The sequence below is a fragment of the Hoplias malabaricus genome, chromosome 1, assembly GCF_029633855.1.
Source record: "Hoplias malabaricus isolate fHopMal1 chromosome 1, fHopMal1.hap1, whole genome shotgun sequence".
Taxonomy (NCBI): domain Eukaryota; kingdom Metazoa; phylum Chordata; class Actinopteri; order Characiformes; family Erythrinidae; genus Hoplias; species Hoplias malabaricus.
In genome coordinates this window covers 30,115,179-30,135,307 of record NC_089800.1, presented here as the reverse complement: position 1 = coordinate 30,135,307, position 20,129 = coordinate 30,115,179, and the positions used below count along the sequence as shown (strand labels likewise).

General features: G+C 38.0%; 1 protein-coding gene across 1 annotated transcript; it reads left to right on the top strand.

Moving 5' to 3' along the window:
* Positions 1–949: 949 nt before the first annotated feature.
* Positions 950–5,424, top strand: ptgs2a (prostaglandin-endoperoxide synthase 2a). Its single transcript, XM_066677716.1, has 9 exons — positions 950–1,113; positions 1,733–1,849; positions 1,955–2,098; positions 2,346–2,656; positions 2,787–2,870; positions 3,129–3,375; positions 3,647–3,933; positions 4,268–4,415; positions 4,812–5,424. The coding sequence occupies exons 1-9, from the start codon at positions 1,053–1,055 to the stop codon at positions 5,222–5,224; spliced, it is 1,812 nt and encodes a 603-aa protein (XP_066533813.1). The 5' UTR covers positions 950–1,052; the 3' UTR covers positions 5,225–5,424.
* Positions 5,425–20,129: the final 14,705 nt, after the last annotated feature.

The following is a 20,129-nucleotide window of genomic DNA, read 5'->3' as shown; positions in this document are numbered from 1 at the left end:
ATCCTGGTACTCCTACTGCTGGAGTGTATGAGCTCACATCACCAGTGACTGCAACTCAAATTGAGGTACTAACCCTAGCACCTATGTATTTTAGGTCTTGCAATCAGTTTTTATTTTTATTTTACTTATTTCTTTGATGGGGACGGCAAGGTGTCGCAGCAGGTCGTGTTGCAGTCACACAGCTCTAGGGACCTGGAGGTTGTGGGTTCCTGCTCTGGGTGACTGTGTGTGTGAGGAGTTTGGTGTGTTCTCCCTGTGTCTGCGTGGGTTTCCTCTGGGTGCTTCTGGCTTCCTCTCACAGTCCAAAAACACACGTTGGAATGTGGATTGTTGACTCAAAAGTGTTCATAGGTGTGAGGGTGTGTGTCGCCCTCACACCTTCTATATGGTGGTATTTAGCCTGAATATGTGTGGTAGTGTTTAGCCTGACCTTGTGTCATTGTGCTTATGTGGTGGTGTTTAGCATGTCTATCCCAAATGAAATAGGCATTCTGCCACATGGCTAAGCATTTCCTCTACAATTACAGCGTTCAAATACAGCCTCAAAAAGCAAAACCTGATTGCCAGAGTTTCTGACATCATAGACCTGAGAAACCAATCCTGCCATCTCACAAGAAGGGGCTTCAAGATAAGCACGTCCTGAATGAAGTGTTAAGAGACTTTTATGTTTTGAAAAGTCTTTCTATGTCTGTAATTCTGGTGTTCAGTGAGGAGTTTTAACCGGTTTAAACGATAACAATGATATAACTGGTAACTATGCAAGAATGGAAAAGTGTAGTAGTTGAGAAGGGGGCGGGGCAATGAACGGAAACCTTAAGTAAACACAGACAGATTTTTGGAGGAGGAAAAACTAAATAATGAACAGAAAGGAGGGGTGAAAAGTAGTGACGTTCTCAGAAGTTTATGGATGACGTCGCGACACAGCACTTCTTTAAAAAGCAGACGCTCTCGCGCTCTGAGCAGAAGACGCATACGCAGCAGCGCAGACCCTGAGATCCCTCCACAGACAGACAGCTGCTCTCTGCACAGCGCAGCCACAACCTCTCCCAGGAATGAAGAAGACCATTCTATTCTACTTGCTCCTAAATATCAGCATCTTCTCCTGCTTTGGACGTAAGTTAATCCACCTGCCTTTATATTTACTACATTTTATATCTCTTTGTTCACAAGTAGACTGGTTTCGACTTTTCAACCTTAAATATCCACTGAGTATGAGCCGTTTTGTTCCCGCTTCTTTTTACTTGGACTTCCTGATTTTACCTTAAATATTACAGTCACATTTTGGTGCTCACTTTATTTTTACTATTACTTTTAAATGTCCTTAATTTCATATTATTTGATATTGAAGAAAAAAAACGTCTTTGGAGTTTCTTTTCTTGATAATATGGTTCCTTTCAAGGAAAAAGTCCTTTCTCTTTTCTTTTCCTTAAAGTATATAGTTTAATATTTTATTGTATCTGCTGTTATATTGGTTTATATCCTCTCTTTTGACTAAAGATTTGCAATGTGCCTCATTTAACATTTGATGGCAGAAATTATATTTTTTTCCTACTTTTTGTTTCCTTAAATATCAATACGCATTTTATTTCATTCTGTTTCCTTCTATATTAATTTTATCTGTTATATTAAAATCTTATCTGACACCATATACTATAGAAATAATAATTATTTCCTAAAGATTAATTGAAAACTGATACCCAATTTCTTTTTATTTTATTTTATGTTTTTGCAGTGGACCCTTGCTGTGTCCAGCCATGCCAGAACAGAGGAGTGTGTTTGTCCAAAGGGTCAGACTCATACGAGTGTGACTGCACCAGAACAGGCTTCTATGGAGAAAACTGCACCATTCGTAAGTTTCTCTCCACATAAAGTGTGTCCATTGAAGGTGAACAATGACCTTCACTGTGGAAATTTTAATTCTAACGTCATATATTTTGCTTCTTTTCGTCTTTAGCTGAACTGTCCACGAGGATCAAATCTTTCCTGAAGCCGAGTCCAAACCTGGTGCATCACATCCTGACTCATTACAAATGGATCTGGGACATCATCAACAACATCTCCTTCATCAGAGACGCTATAATGCGTTATGTGCTCACATGTACGTTTAGTTAATGTAGTTTCTGCTTCTCTTATTCAAAGAAAGCCTGATACCTCAGAATCAGAGGAGAATGATAGAAGAAAAAATGTGTTAGTCTACCTTGAATGTACAGTTTATTAGCCAAAGTTTGCAGCCATTTTTAAAAGGTTTTTAAAACTATCTCAGAAAAAAAATGTTGTCATTGTCCAGCATGTCTTCCTCTACTTCATAGTTTCACTTTTTTTTCTTTACTTTTCTGAATTTGCAGCAAGGGCCAACTTGATCGACAGTCCTCCAACGTTCAACTCAGATTATGACTACAAAAGTTGGGAGGCGTATTCAAACCTGTCGTACTACACTCGGACACTTCCACCACTGCCCAAACACTGCCCTGGAGGAACAACTGCTCTCCCAGCTGCTAAAGATGTGGTGCAGAAGGTTCTCCTGAGGAAGAGGTTCACCCCAGACCCTCAGGGCACTAGCCTCATGTTTGCTTTCTTTGCTCAGCATTTCACTCACCAGTTCTTCAAATCTGACTTGAAAAAAGGACCTGCCTTCACCAAATCTCTGGGCCATGGAGTAAGTTCCACTTATAATCTATGGGAAATACTTGTGAAAGAAAAATCTGTTTATATCCACAGACCACAGTATAACAGGTTAAGTGCTAACAATTGGGGAGAAAATCCACTGACTATTGCTTGTGTTTCAGGTTGATTTGAGTCACATTTATGGCGAGACCCTGGAGAAGCAGCACAAACTGAGGCTTTTTAAAGATGGAAAGCTGAAATATCAGGTATAATACTGCTTTTCTTGTATATTGTTGCTGTCCAATGATGTGGCTTATAGGAATAGGCCAAAAAGGCATTATCTAATTTTATTTCTTTTATTAAATTTATTTATTTTATTTATTGGTTGAAAAATATTAATAGAAAGTAACAGAAGGAAAATAAGAGCTTTATGGTTTTATATCGAGATTGTTTACAGAACTATTATATTATAATACAAATGCTGTACGTTTATCTGACTGAACTTGTGTGTGTTGGACCCTCAGGTTGTGGATGGTGAGGTATATCCTCCTCTGGTTAAAGATGTTCAAGTTGAGATGCACTACCCTCCTCATGTCTCAGAGCAGCAGCGTTTTGCTGTGGGTCATGAAGCCTTCGGCCTGGTCCCTGGCCTCATGATGTATGCCACCCTCTGGCTGAGAGAACACAACCGTGTGTGTGACATAATGAAGCAGGAGCATCCGGACTGGGACGATGAGCGTATCTTCCAGACCACACGCCTCATTCTCATCGGTCAGTAAATACGGCCTCTACTGACCACTCGCACATAGACCTGGACTTCTGAATGTTTCAAATTGGTTTCAGTGAATTGTACTGCTCTTAAAAATATCCCTGAGCAGTAAAATAGCCCCAGAACCTTTTAAGATATAATGCAATATTCTGCCTTTATCAGGCATCAGTATGAGATATAAACAATGTCATAAATGTTGGAGGAGATTATTAGTAGCAAAACAGTAGCAAAATATAATAGTTTAATAATTAGGTCTCTTTCTGTGTCCTCCAGGTCAGACCATCAAAATCGTGATTGAAGATTACGTCCAGCACCTGAGTGGCTACCACTTCAAGCTGAAGTTTGACCCAGAGCTCCTCTTTAACCAGAAGTTTCAGTATCAGAATCGCATTGCCGCTGAGTTCAACACACTCTACCACTGGCACCCGCTGATGCCCGACGCATTTCACATACAGAACCAGGTCTACTCCTTCCCCCAGTTCCTCTTCAACAACTCCATAGTGACGGAGCATGGCATCAGTAACCTGGTGGAGTCCTTCACCAAGCAGACTGCTGGCAGGGTGCGTGCCCACACTTTTTACTTAGAACAGAATTAAAATAGCACCTGGCTATTAGTTTACCATGTTTACTATGTTCTAATGACATGTTGGGTTCATTTTATAAGTGGAAAATAATTCCACATTTACAGATATTTAATAAATTAACAGGTTAGAGGACAATTAATTTAGTTAAAAAGTTATCAGCACTGATTAAAAACAAAATCAACAGACACAGTGTGCTAAAATAAGCAAAACCAAAAAGTCATTTTAAGTTTGTTTTCTTTGTAAAATTTGACCAGGGGTGTTCAAACTTTGGCAATGTATTCATATCAGATTTTCTCTTGTGTCTGTCCAGATTTCTGGAGGGTGGAACCTGCCTCCTGCAGTTCAGGGGATGGCTACTAAAGTTCTGGAGCAGAGCAGACAAATGCGCTACCAGTCCTTAAATGCTTACAGGAAACGGTTCAATATGAGACCTTACATGTCCTTCCAAGACTTGACAGGTAAGACTGACCCTAGCCAAAGTGCAAAATGGTGCAAAATCCCTTGAATATTGGGTTTATTATTAACATGTTATTCTGTGACTAATGTACAACTAATGTGGAGTTATAAGAGTGGGGGTGAAGTATGTACAGGATACAAGTCTAACAAAGAGATTTAGGGGTCTGAAGGTCAGATAGCTGAATAGAAGGTGAGAGGTTTCTGACAACCTATGTCACCATTTCCCTCCAACCAAAGAGAACATAGTCAACATATATATGTTTGTTTGTCACATAATGAATATCAGCATATCTTCAGTGAGTTCAAACAACCTCCTTAGTCAGTTCTTCTAAGTTTATGAACTCATTAGGCACCTGAATGCCAGACTGAAGTTGTTTTTTATTTGTTGTTGCTTCTAGGAGACAAAGAGCTGGCGTTAGAGCTGGAGAAGCTGTATGGACACGTGGATGCTGTGGAGTTGTACTCTGGGCTCCTTGTGGAGAAGCCCAGACCTAACGCTGTGTTTGGAGAGACCATGGTGGAAATGGGTGCCCCCTTTTCCCTGAAAGGCCTGATGGGTAACCCCATCTGCTCCCCTGAGTACTGGATGCCCAGCACTTTTGGCGGAAAAGTGGGCTTCGATATTGTCAACAGCGCTTCACTGAAGAAGCTAGTGTGTCTCAATGTTAAAGGACCATGCCCCATTGTGTCCTTCAAAGTGCCTGATATCCAGTTCCCCAGTTTAACAAATGTTAACGCCAGCTCAGACCCTGCTGGACACAGAGGAATCAATCCCACTGTTTTACTAAAGGAAAGGTCTTCTGAGCTCTGAAAGTGACGAATTTCACCGCTGCAATATTACAGCTGCATGACCAACAGTGCTTGGTCTTATTTGAATATTGCTAAGGGATCAAAATGAATCTGACTATTAATGTTATTTATGACATAATTTATTTGTTTATTTATTTATTTATTTATAAATCCATCAATTTTCTACTAAATTATTTGTACTCTTTTGGAAGATCTATTCTATTACGTTTTCAATAAAATGTTTGTTTTTTATAAAAAGAGCTGTTTCGTATCCATCTGTGAACATATTAAGATATTAATATATTACATATTATTCATTCATTCATTCATTATCTGTAACCGCTTATCCAGTTCAGGGTCGTGGTGAGCCCGGAGCCTACACAGAATCATTGGGCTCAAGGCGGGAACACACCCAGGAGGGGGCATATTAGATATTAATTTTAATATATTATTCCTTTACAAAGTCCCCTTTTCCATTATAAAAACAGACACAGGTGGGCAGAGGAACCTAAACCTGTACAAGCAAATGTATCATTACAGTAGATCAATCAGAATCTTTATTCACCAGATTAAGGAGTTTTCTTAAGGCAAATATCAACAGATAACAAAAACAATAAAATAAACACCAATCAGCCCATTTTGGCTCCTCTGATCATCTTTATCGTTCTACAATTACAGACTGTAATCCTTCTGTTGCTCTGCACACGTTTTCACCCTGTTCTTCACTGGCCCTAACAGAATTCACACAGTGTGTATAGTTCCACACACTCACCTGGTCACACACACTCATCCAGAGTCATTCACACACACACAGTCACTCACATCTGTGGACACTGCCACACACCCTATTCATATAACAACCTGTGTTTATGGACTGTGGGAGGACACCAAAGCACCTGGAGACCAAACAATACTCCTCACAGGCAGTGAAACCATACTCCTCACAGGCAGTGAAACCATACTCCTCACAGGCAGTGACCTTGTGAACCTGGGAGTTGTGGAGGTGTGTCTGTGATTATATATATATTTGTGCTGGACAGAAACTTACAAATACAGGTAATGATGCAAATCCACAAGCTCACATCTCTCCTAATAAGCTTCACCCTTTGTGGAGTTTCATACAAAATGTTCTTGATGCTCAAACTAACAGTGTCTTATTGTGATATGATTAGGGGTTTGTCTGTAAGTGCGTGGGAGCAGTTGCTGCATCATTGCTGTTTCCAGGCCCTGTATTTTACTGACATTGTGGAAAGAAATAGAAGAATGTAGGGAATGAGTAAATGAAATAAACATATTAAATGTACAAAATGGCAATTCATAGTGCTTTATATAACAGAACAGTATAATTACAGTAGAAGAAAAAAAATGTACAAAGATAATAACTTAAAAGCAATTCAAATAAGAATTACAACAAATACAAAATATAAAAGACAAATAAAAGTGCAATAAAATAAAAGACATTTAATAAAATATTACAAGAAAAATGAAATAGAATAAATTAGAGATGTAAAAAATATAGACGTAGTGTGAAGTGTGATTCTAAGTGCAGCGCGACTCAAAGGCACAGGAAAAAAGGAAGGTCTTTAGTCTAGACTTGAAGATTGCAGTATTTGGGGTGTGGAATCTGGTGTCTTCCGGGAAGTCTGTTCCAGGCCCAGGCATTGTGACTGAAAGCTGTCTACTCTTGTGTGGTTCTGACCCAATCTGAAATATATTTAGTTCTGAGGAATTTTATTGATTTATAAACAATTAATAGCACTGTATTCCAGGTAGGCTCTGGACCCCCGCGACCCTGAATTGGATAAGCGGTTACAGATAATGAATGAATGAATGAATAATAGCACTGTAAACACAACTGAATTTAAAATTCTATGTTTTCTAAAGTGCTTTTGACAACTGGTTTCACAAAGCAGCTGTAGAGAATTCCAGGTCCAAGGTCCAAATGAGTGCCACTGATGCAACAAATAAAAGCATAAGGTCAAGTACCATTTAGACTCACTTTCTGAGATAATTTTTTAGTGTGAGTTTGCCATACAGATATGTATTGCATTTTCAATTGTGTTTTACATCTGAAGGCAAAAAAAATGCACCCACAACATAACATTCTTAATGTGTGTTAATGTAGTTAGTTGTAAAGGTTGAAGTGTATCTCCACAAAATGAATGGAAGTCTATGTAAAGTCCTGTGAAACTATGGAACAAGAGTGTGTACTTGTGTGTGTCTGTCTGCTCCCGGAGCTCTTGCCAAACCATGACATGTCCTTGCATACATCTGTCCTGTGTAGTAATAAAGGAATTTCCAGTGTGAGGTACATGTTGCATACTGCTCACTTTCTTCAGAAACCCCAGACTCTTACTTTCACGCTACAGAGCTAAGTGACATTGTGGTATAAACAACAAGATACCACATTGTAATCAGAGCCTAAGGGTAAAATAATTAAAGTATGGATCATAAGTATAAACTTTATACGTGATTTTAGCATCTACATCCCACATGTGCTGGAATCCAACTTTGTCATAGGGCCACCATATTTTTGTTGGATTTTGTGCAATGAGTTTCACACGGTCTTGAACATGTTAAACAGCCTCAGTATAGAAAGAAGGAATTCAATGGAGGGCAATGGAGCACCTGCACATGCATCTTAATTCACCATGATAAATGCAGTGGGAGAGAGGAGTAAAAGTGAGCTAAGGAGCCATTGGGCTATGTTCCCTGGAATAATGGAGCGCCAATGAGTCTCCAACAACAATGGATCATAAGTAAAAGAGGTGATTGTAGTGTCTACATCCTACGCCTGATGGAAATAGCCACTCTGTCAAAGCTAAATCATCTTTACTTTTTCTGATGTGTATGCACTGCGGAGGTACACTTATGACATTCACTTGGATTTTCCATTTCAATCCATTTTTCCATGACCACTTCCCCACCTTTGTTCATACTAAATAAACTGATTTGTTTTAAGCTGCCAACCCACCCAGCAAACACTGAAAAGATATTGAAAAGACACTGAAAAGATATGAAAAGATATTGAAAAGAGGTTGAAAAGATATTGAAAAGACAATTTGGCCAGCCATCTCAACTATGTTTATATTTGGTTAAATATGAAAGATGAAAAGATGTCTACAAAAGATGTTCCTCTACGTCTAAAACTGGTTGAAATATAATAAATGGTCTGAAAAAATAAAGGCATCTGTCTTTGGGCTACATTTGGACCAAATCAGATGGACCAAAGAGAGCTCAGATTTCAACGTTTATATGACGTCTGGTATTTGGTAGGAAGCTAAAGAGTCCCTGTATCATTCACTGACATGTTATTCAAATGACAGTATAAAATTATGTGCAAGATTTTAGGACTAAGTTTCTTTGCAGACATTGAGGGGACAGAAAGCGACAAACACAAACATGATGGTGTTAAAAAAATGTAAACATGTGTAGGCCACTGCTGCCCATAGAGAGAAGAGGAAAAGACATCCCTTAAATTATTCCCAGGGACCCAACATCTTTGTAACTTTAACAAATGTCTCAGGGATGTTGGGACATTCTAAAGACGTTATTTTGTTAACTGGGTGCTTTATATTGTGCTGTGATAAAAAGCAATCCAGACTGAATCACTGTAAACACACTGCTTTTAGTGACATCAAAACATCACAAAAAGAATTCTAAACATGATGATTTTGTTGCTTAGTATCCATTCCAATTTTTCCATAATATAAGCCCTTTAATGGAAAAGACCACTAGAAGACCACCGCTGAACAGATCACAGCAGACACTTTTTCATGACTAAGCTTAAGAATGGTCCAAATTCAAGAAATATCCAGACAACTGTAGCTCTGTAATTAGAAAGTGACCCGTGGTGAGTAATGAGACGATGAACCACACAACTGATGCATCAACAGATGAGCTTCAGCCTCTAACTGCACATCACTTATATGCAGGGGTTTCTAATAATATGGAAGGTCAGTGAGTAATAAAACCCAGTAATTCTGCTTCAGCATTCTTTCTGGAAGTCCATTGTGAAGTCCAATTAAACTGAGCCTCTCTGTATAAACCGCAGAAACCACACTAAACTACGCACTAGAGTGCTTGAACCCTAATTATATCCTCTGCCAAAACAATCAGACAACAACAAAAAAATCCTCTCTATGAGTTCAGCACAAACATTTTCACTTTACATTCCATAGTTAACTCCTGCTAGAAATAGCAATGCTGTCTCAGCTCCAAATCACAGTTTAGCTGTGGATAAATGATATGATGTAGATGACACAAGTTATCTTTAAGTGACTTCTCTTTCCTGAAGAGATTCTCTTCAGTGAAAAACAGCAGCAGAAAATAGCATAGAGCTGAAGGACAGTCAGATCAGTATAGGAGACAAAACAAAGCGGTGCTATATTTTATTATATTAGAATTGTCAGTTGAACAAAAAAATATTTATTATATGTATTAATTTTGTTTTAGTTACAAAATTCAAAGAAAATTCTGCACAATGTCCACTTTATCATGTACACTTTTAATACATACTCTGTAGTGGTCCTGACCATGGGAGAACAGGATACAATTGGGGCTAGCCAGTGACAACACGGATAGAGTACCTCCATTCACTTTTGTTCTATAGAAATGAACCTAAATCTTTGTTGTTTTCAGCTGAAACCTTGTCCACTGGATGATTGACAGTTGTGGAAATCTGCAGAAATGCAATCAGCTTTTTTGCATTTTCACAAACATTTTGACACAGACTGAGCACAGTGGGAGGTGATGTAATGTAATTGTAAAGGTGCTGTTTCCCCTTAGCATTTGAATTTTGCCACCTTTCTAAGTGATGAGTATGAAAATTACATTTCAGACACATTGTCACTGAGTGCAAATGCATAATACACTCATGTGAAAAAGTTAGGACACCCCATGAAAACATTTGTCTTTTTGAACTACCAGCTTAAAGGGCATAGGGTGTCCTAACTTTTTCACTTTTTCATTTAATGTCACACTTAGCACACTGCACCTCTTAAGATGGAGAGTACTAATGAGAAGTTAACTTCACTGAAGCTGAAATGTGCATGAGCATGGTGCAGTTTCTGTTAGTGCAACAAACAGAAGAACACAACACGACTGTCTAAATTTCACTGTTATTAAATATGCAGGAGCATTAAGGAGCATTAATGTATCAATAGATTTAATGTAACAGAGGATTTAAGATATCAGTAAAGTTAAGGTATAATTAGTTTTAAGGATTAAGTGTTTTAATCTAGAAAGTCATATTGGAATTAAGAATACTAAGGTACTTACTGAGGCCTTATCTCTACAGCTCTCAACATTTTATAAACTGGAACTTTTCAACATTATAAACAGACTTTTTCAACCATAATTAATCTGTTCATGAACTTTAATTTCTATATGCATGTTCAATCTTTGGATGTAAATTACTTATAAATGGCCAAAATTAGCTTATGGTCTCTTGAGTTTTGTAAATATGTATGAGTTCCTGGCATAAATCTCAGACTTTCAGTCAGGGCCAGAAATTGCAGGATTCTGCAGGAGATTGGAAAAAATGAGACAGAAGCTCACTGGGAAATGGCAAACACATGGTCAAAGTCAATCTTAGTCACAGTCAAGAGAGTCACACTATTGGTTATACTGTCCAGCACCGTGTCAAATCCTAAAATCTAACTTTCATTAATTCCAGTTAAATCTACTTACAACTTACATATTGAATGTCAAGTCTTTTTCTGCAAGGGAAAAATGCACTGAAAAATTACATTCCTTCATTCATAATCTCTAGGCAATTAGTTATGATCAGTGCTGCACTGATTCCGGAGCTGACTTGGAATAATCAGGTTTAATGCAGGAAAATATTCTGTATCATTCCAGGACTGCATCACACATTCACCCAGTCACTTGCATACATCTGTGAACAATGCCTCGCACACCCAGTCACTCACACCTGTGGAAAATTGAGGATTGAAACCAGGACCCCAAGCTGTGTGCGGAGTGACTAATTGGTCTGATTTATAAAATACTTTAAATGAGGACATACCTGATGATGATGATGATCTTTAAGAAGAAACATGAAAACCCATAAATAACATACATTTCCATTTGTAATACTGCTTTGGGTTCTCATTTTCGAATATAACTTTAGATTTAATTAGGGTTTTATAATGTATGGAAAAAACTAACAGCTATATAATAACACATAATTGTTCCTAAACCCTCAAAAAGTTCATAATCTGGGGCCAGCGTAACCCTTGTTTGCTGTGAATTTGCATGGGTTTTGACTACTACATAAGTGAAACTGAGTAAAACATATCCAATCACAGACACGTGAGTAAGTGGGGGTGTGCGTGTGTCTATGCTGTTAAGCCTGGTACTTTCTGGGAAGGGGCTTAGTGTGTATAAATTACTGGAAGAGAAATGGAATAAAGGAGAAACCTGGGCTTTTTTCCTATTCCAGAAACTGCAGAAAGCAGCATGAGATCTGCAGGATGTAGACTTAAGCTCAAAGGGAGTGGCAACACTGCACTGCAAAAAACAGGCTGAAAAAAACAAACAGGCCCATAGCCAACTCCATTTCATTGGAGCTGTGTTTGGATAATGCAAACCAGGCCCAAAGATCTAACACTGAGGGTGATGTCAGCAGAGAGAGACCGGACCAACATAGTTGGGTGTAGTTTAATCTGGACAAGAGCATGAAACTGAAAATATATAAATCTACACTGATAAACCAGAACATTAAAATGACCTCCACATTAAAGCTTGGACCCTGTGATTCCTAGCAGAACATCGTCCAGTAAATCACACTCCTGTACTGGCTTATCTTCATCCCACAGTGTCCCTGGTCCTTCAAACCACCCAGGTAAAACATGTCTGTGTAAACAGAAGAAAACAAGACTTATCAGACCAGACCCTGACCTGCAGAGACTCTTCTGTGATGTACTGTGAGGGACTGGTACCCTTTTAAATGTGTGTTTCTGCCTTGAGCCCAGTGATCAGTGTAGGCTCTGGACCCACGACCCTGATTATGATGAACCAGTTACAGAAGATGAATGAGTGAATACGTTTCCATTCAATACAGGTCAATTCTTTATCACATTGTTGGTCAAAAAAGATGCAAAATAAGGTAATATTAAAACCATTCCTTAATAATACATGTGTATTTTCTTTGGTGCTCACAATGTTTTGTCTATAACACAATCGATTGTCCTTCAATCTGAGTTATGAGACTGAATATGGTGTGGAATTTCTTGTATAAACACAGAGAATGTTCAATTCATGGTCACTTTCCCAGTGTTAATCACAGAGATAAAGACACTTTAAACTGGGGAGGTGATAAATCGAAGTAGTACATTTTATTAGTGGGCTGTTCACTAAGTTTGGCTTTGGCACTGAGCCTCTTCACATTTACTTGTGTGGTGAGCGGTGGTTGGGAATGTTTCTGAAAATAACTGCGGTATCATTGTCTTTTCCAGTTTAAATAATCTTTTTCCTTACATGGTTTTAACAATGCGTCACTGCTGGTAAAGCTCACATTTACTGTAACACTGCATCAGCATACTAAAGAAAGTCAAGTCTTATATTTCCATGTAAATTAAATATGTAACACTACGCATATTTGGCAATGAGTATATTGATTTAATGCATATTATTCTTATGTAATATTGCACTGATTACGAATCCACCCTTCATTTTTGTCATTTTCAGCCAAAAGAGCCAAATTCATTATGAGTAAAGAATGTTAGAGAACACATATTTATCAGAAAGTTTCACTGAAGCCTCAACAACTAAAGGTAATTTAAAATCTCAAACACATTCAGTGACACTGAGGTCTGGGCTCTGGGGTGGCCAAATTATTGCTTGGCAAAACTACTTCACCAAATAGAAATAGGTCAAAATATTAACAGCTAAAACATAACTGAATATACAGCAGATTTCTTTACTCATTATTACACTTGATTACTATTTTAAAATACTCGGGCTTGCACAGATACAATCAGCATTTTAATTAGTTGCAGAACAGGTGATACCATCATCTCAGATGCCCCTAAAATTCACATTTCCTTAAAAAATCATACATTGAACTTGCATGATGCATGTTCACTGAAGAGCAATCTGCACAGGGTCTGAAAGAATGAGATTCATGAAAAGTTTTTGGCTGCGGTTGTGAAGCCTACTGTGGTAGAACAATACAAGATGGTTTAAATATATAATGCAATTGTTTCTATTTAGGCAGCACAGTGCCACAGCAGGTAGTGTCACAGTCACACAGCTCCAGGGACCTGGAGGTTGGGGGTTCAATTCCCCCTCCAGGTGACTGTCTGTGAGGAGTTTGGTGTGTTCTCCCCGTGTCCATGTGGGTTTCCTCCGGGTGCTCCGGTTTCCTCCCATGGTCCAAAAACACACATTGGCAGGTGGATTGACTCGTCAAAAGTGTCCGTAGGTGTGCATGTGTTGCCCTGTGAACGACTGGCACCCCTCCAGGGTGTGCTCCTGCCTTGCGCGACAAAGGAAACAATTTGTGTAAAGCGTAATTTACATTTATACAAATTCAGTTTCAGAAACTGGTTGCTCTGAGTCCTTCTTTTGGTGCTTGAAATGTATGCAGAAGGCTAAGGTTCAGTTCCTTGCTTGAGTTACCATACTACACAATATAATTAAATAACATTACATTAATCTATAACTGTAATGTGATTACATCATAAGTGGTTCTGTGTAAGGAATAAGCTTTAAAAGTCATGAACATGATGTGGAAATGATGTACAAATGACGTAATTGAACCACTTTTTATCAATGTACAATGACAGGAAGCAGTCCAGCTTTGATAAGAACAAAGCCCCCTCCAGTACATGAGGCGGAAAACAGAGATTAATGAGTGAGGACGTTTTTTCACAGCTTGTCAGTTCGGACTACATCAAAATTCAATAGAATCAAGGCTTGATAGTCGAGCTTCACTAATTCTCCATTAAGTTTTTCCACATCATGTTGTGGTAGATGTAATCTGAGCTTTGTGGAGATAACGAGGGCTAGGTTTGGCTTGACCATAGTCAGACAAAGAGGTCAGGCAGGAAACCAGGATCATTGGCTGAGAGTTTGAAAAAAAAAAAAAAAAAGTCCAGAAAGGGCAGTTAGACAAGGTCCATTAAAGCTCAGGCATCCCTAGCTGTTACAGAGGGACTTGCCCTGTCATTAGACTCAGTGCCAAAAGCATGCACGGTCTTGCCTGCACTGCTACAGACATTTTTATGCTCTTTACCATAGCAGGGATACAGAAGCAAACTGTTAATAATATAACAGAAGAATGCATGAAGAAGTTGACTGAGGAAAGGAGTAATGGATGGATCAGGTGGATTGTGAGTTATAAGAAAGAAAAGAATGAGTCACTAATAGCTGGAGGAGTGGCTGTAATCACTGTGATTTCACAGACCCTTCATCACTCACGTGCTTCCAGTCTGACAGACATGTATTACTTAAACACATGGCTATATTTTCACATTTTATTTAGGTCTCCCTCCCTCAGTCACACAATGCTACCAGTTTGGAGGAGATCAATAAGCTACAATCCCAGTTCAGGAAAAGTTGTGAATTTTTGTAAAAATGCAATAAAAAGAAGAATCTCTGATGTTTTAATACTCTTTAATATATGTTTAATGACCAAAGAACAAATAAACATTTTCCAGTGTTTTAACTTAACTAGATTTTATTTTATAAATATGAACAAATTTAGAATTTGATGCCTGCACCATGCTCCAAAATTTGCTACAGAAGTGGGCTGACAATCTTTAAGTGTTTGGGAACTGAGGATACTAATTTTTGCAGCAACTTTGGGTGAATCCCATGTCATAATTTTATCCTTTCTCCTCATTTTTGAGAGTTTTCTTGCTCCTTGGAACTGAGTTATAGGGTGTAGCATTTAAAATCTAATGCAGCACTTCAGCAGCTATATCAGTGCTTCTGGACAATAATATATTATCACCCACTCCTAAATCTCTGTGCTTATTCTTAACATTATTGTTTGAAACTTCCAGATCCATTTTACAGTTTGCAGTATTCACAGGTGCTAGAAAGGTGCAAATGAGAATTCTGAGACATCTGCAAAATATTAGCAATGTTTTATGCTTGTTGTGAAATATAGGGACATAATGCAGTGAAACTACAGGAAACTAAAATAATACACTGGTGATCATAGTTTATTAAAGGAGTAAATCCTAACATTTGTGGGTTCCTTTGGTCACTTGCATTTGTGGTCCATTTTTATTCACAAGATGTTCATAGTGCTTCGTTTGAAGGGTGCCCCTGAAAATTCTCAGTTTGAAAGAGTGTAATTCCCTCCCCCTGAGCTCCACCCCTCTTTTCCAACAAGAATTAAAACACCCTACCCCTAGGCAAAACAGATGGGTAAAGTCAAGATGTGAAATGAGCACTCTTTAGCTGCTCAAAAGTGCTGTTGTCTGATTCTCCTCTTTGTGAAGACACTGCATATATTCTGTAGTAGACAAAGTTGTAACTTTCACGGATAACAGTCCAGATTGTCTGTTTTCAGAGAACTCAATGTCTCCAGGTGTTCAGAGTGTGTGAGTGACTGGATGAGTGTGTAATGCACCATGATATGCAGGCACCCTGTCCTCCAAGATTTCAGGGAGGCCCTCAACCTATCATGGCCCTGAAATGATTACAAAAGGTAAATTAATGAATGAGATTACTAAAAACATACCTTTTTTTCGTGTTCGTGTGACTGAGTGTTAAACAATCTTTTAAGACAAGATTACAGAATCTGGTTATGGTTCACAGACAATCTGTGTTGTTTACATTCCTCAAGTGTAGCATGAGGAATGCTTGATATTTAATCATAGATAAAGAGCCTAGCCCTGTCTGAGCCATTGTAATATCTACATCCGCCGCTCCCTAGTTGCACAACTAACTTTGTGGCAGGTGTTCGTTCGATTTTACAATATTTACCTGAAAGTGTTAGATTTGATGCCCACATGTAGCTAAAGACAATGATAAGGGTTGTAATGATTACAAAAGCAAGGTATTCCAGCAAGGCAGGTTTGTCTAGAGTGGGCAGTGAGGGTGCACAGTGTTTAAAAACTCCAGCAGCACTGCTGTGTCTGATCCAGTTCTGTCTGTGTGGTACCAATACAATACATACTAACATTGCCACTACAAAGTCAGTGCCACTGCTGCACTGAGAATGATCCACCACCCAAAACATAACTGCTCTTTTGACTTTTACTGTGATGGGTGAATTATTATATCTAGTATATCAGCAATATTGCACATTAAATAATGTAGCATAAGATAATGTATAGGTCCATACAGTATGTTTATGATAGAATAAGTTATGGGTCCATTTCTTGAGGGTCCCACTACACTGAAAAGGGTCCCACCACAATGACAGTTTTTCTGATAGTATATAAACTGCTACCTGCAGCACTTTCAAAAAAAGCTGGCATCAAAAGAGGCATGTTGGTCATATCACCTTTTCTTTGGAGTATACTGTTTAATTGTTTAGGAACTGAATAAACAAATTGTTGCAGTTTTTAAAGTGTAAATGTTGCCCGTTCTTGTTATTTACAAGACTTGCCGTTGTTTGATTCTCCCCGTCATGATGCACCATACATTTTCAGTAGGAGGAAGATCTTGAATGCTGTTAGGCCGATAATTCATGCACACGCTCTCTGTGACTAAGAAGCCATACTGTTGTACCTTGTACAGAATGAGTCCTAGCATTGCTCTGCTGAAAAAGACATGTAGTTCCTGGAAAAACATACATTTCTCAAAAATACCAATATAAGCCTCTGCATCAATGATACCTTCACATATCTGATGATCACCCATGTGGTGGGCACTGATGCACCCTCATGCCATCACTGATTTTTTTTTGCACTTTTCATTGGTGACACTTGTCATTGTCTGCACATAGAACCTGACGTCTATTTTTCCCCAAACCAAGCTGAAACATGGACTTGTTTGACACAGAAGAGGTTTCCAATCTTCACGGTCCATCTTAGATGACTTTGGGCCAGAAATCTCACTTGGCAGTTCTGCACAAAATGAATATATAACTTCCTCTTTGATAAGGCAGACTGTGTTAAATGACCATAATTTTTCTGATTACTCCTGAGCCCATGTAGCTATGTCCATCACAGTTGAGTTACAGTTTCTCAAACAATATCTTAAAAAGTTACTGTTATAAACCTATCAATCTAATTTTGTTAAAGTTGAATAAAAGCTTTATTTTTATTTTTGCTTTGTATTTTGTTTTTATTGCATTTTTAGGAAGTGTCCCAACTTTTCTGGAACTGGGATTTGTAAATAGTAAAGTCTTCTCATTAAAATTCAATATAAGAAATGAATGTTTTATTGTATTACCACAACCACAACATTGATAACTCTGGCAACACACACACACACACAAATACAAAACATGCTCCCACACACAATACACTCCCAGTGAGATAAGACTCTGGCCTCATTGTCTCTCCGTGTTCAGTGCAGTGTGAGTAACTGAAACCTCACACACCGCACCTTCCTGAAACACCGCTGGTAAATCACATTTATGACTTACTGATGATGCATTCATCCATAAACTAAAACAAAGCTTACATTCAGTTACAGGTCAAACTGAGAAAGAACCACCTGGAACAAAAAGTCCTGCCCTCAGTCTTTCACTGAAAGTTGGCATATAGCTGAGCCCAGATTACAGACATATGCATTAGTTTAGCATCTCCCGCTGTATGTTTTTCAAACCTAAGTACGCTTCCTTCACAGAGAACACACAATTTATTGTGCACATGTTTACTTGTTTATTTAAAAGGAATATTGTGAAGGATTATGAAGCCAAAGAAACCGCTGGCTTGTGCAAACATTATATATATAACATTATATATAACAATATAACAATATATATATATATATATATATATATATATATATATATATATATATATATATATATATATATATATATATATATATATTATATATTATATATATATATATAATATTCTTAATTCTTACTTTAATATACTATTATACACTTATTGTTACTTTCTGTTAATTTTAAGAATTTAAATTTTTCTCTACAGTGAATGTGCTCATATTTTTTAATGCAAAGTTTTTGGATGTCTTTTTCCTTGGAACCCACAGTTGCTCAAATAGGAATGGATGGTGCGATCTGACAGTGATGTACCCTGACCATTGAGGTCAGCTTGTATCTTTTTTGAAGTTTTCCTTGGCTCTTCATTCACCCCTACCATCTGTTCAATCTGCAGCTGATTTTCCATGTCCAGGGAGTTTGGGTCCTGTTCCATGGATCTTAAACTTCTCAAGAATATCGGCAACTGTAGTGAAATCAAGGGAAATTTATTTGAATAGCGCTTTTTACAACCTGATTGTGTCAAAGGAACATCACGCCGCTTGGAGAGGGTCTTCCAGCTGTTACCTTTAAAATGCTTGTCCATCATTTGACCTCTGATGTCTACAGACATGCCTCTCCTATGTTCAGTGTGGTGAACACGATGATACCAGACAGCAGACTGACTACTGTTCTTCATTTAAAAAGACTGAATGACTGAATGAATGATTATAAGATTCAAGATGTGGGATACTACCTAACAAACACAGTTACATCAGCAGTAAGTTGCGCTTTTTGTTTTCATTTTCTTTTGTTCGGTGAAAATGCATACAGACCTGAAAATGGAATCTTAAACGGTCACTTTTTTTATTTATTCATTTTTCATTTTAATTTTGTCTGTTGCACCTGTTGCATACTGCATTTGAAAATAAATATATATTTCATTTTCATTCTCATTTTGACTCATTATGCAGTTCATTAAAAAAAGCTAAGCTAGTGTTTAATATCTTTTTCCTCATTAGCTTTTTCATTACCAGCATAGTTTTAAAAATTAAGCGAAAAGACACTTTTTTAATTTAATTTAATTTGAATTTTGACATGATATTTGTGCACACATATGGGCAAAGAAATGATGAAAAGGTATTTGCATTTTAATTTATTGTTTTCATGTCTGTTTTAATATTGGCATGATTTCCTTCCCATTGTGAATGGCACTGAGGTTTTCAAAGACCACTGCACTTTAGTTCATCATTTTTCATGAGGAACAAAGCAATAAGGGTAACAACAAATTTGTGCACACCTGTAAACAATATTTGTGTTCATGGCCCACTCAAAACTGAGCTTAAGAACTGTGAGGAGAGTGGGGAGGTCTTGGTGGTTTTGCTGTGGGCAAGAAAGACAGACCCTTCTGTCTCTTAGCAGGAGAAAGCTTTCAGAAATGGGGTGGTGGTGGGAAGTGAAGGTTTAGGTGATAGGAAAGAAATGGGAGAGAAATTTAGAAGGCATGGGAGTGTATAGGTGGAGGAGTTTCAGGGTTGGTTCTCACATTCCCCTTCATTATGTTACAACGTCTGCAGACAAGCCCCTTATATTTAGAGAATTCAGGAACTGTGAGCTGCATACACCCTGAACACAGATATTCAGTTGCATACACTAGAAAAGCATGAAATGGGACACTGAAGCAGCTGTAAAAGAATGTAAGCCTTTAATTCTTTGTGTCATATGTAAATTTGATGGTTATAGAGCTGTGCAACTGGGTACTCTGGAGTGACAGAGCTTGATGCAATACTTTGAATTGAGATGTTTGATCCGGAACAAATCACCCAACATCAGTACCTGAACTCACTAAAGTTTATGCAGTTGAATGCACTCTGTTCCTCACAGAATTGTTTCAACATGTAATAATAACTTTGACTGTGATGTGTAACCTTTTTCCAAATTAAATATATTACAGCAACACAATTGTATCTTTCAGTTTACACAGTTTACCTTCTAATTGTTAATTATATTCAGTGCCATTCATGTGGAAACAATGAATCACAGGAACTCATGGCTTTCTTCAGTTTGGATATGTCAAAGAACC

Excerpts from the sequence above, each read along its gene's own strand:
- ptgs2a (XM_066677716.1), top strand. The coding sequence starts at position 1,053 with ATGAAGAAGACCATTCTATTCTACTTGCTCCTAAATATCAGCATCTTC. Across the intron at positions 1,114-1,732 it reads CATCTTCTCCTGCTTTGGAC|TGGACCCTTGCTGTGTCCAG; the intron begins GTAAGTTAATCC and ends ATGTTTTTGCAG. Across the intron at positions 3,934-4,267 it reads CCAAGCAGACTGCTGGCAGG|ATTTCTGGAGGGTGGAACCT; the intron begins GTGCGTGCCCAC and ends GTGTCTGTCCAG.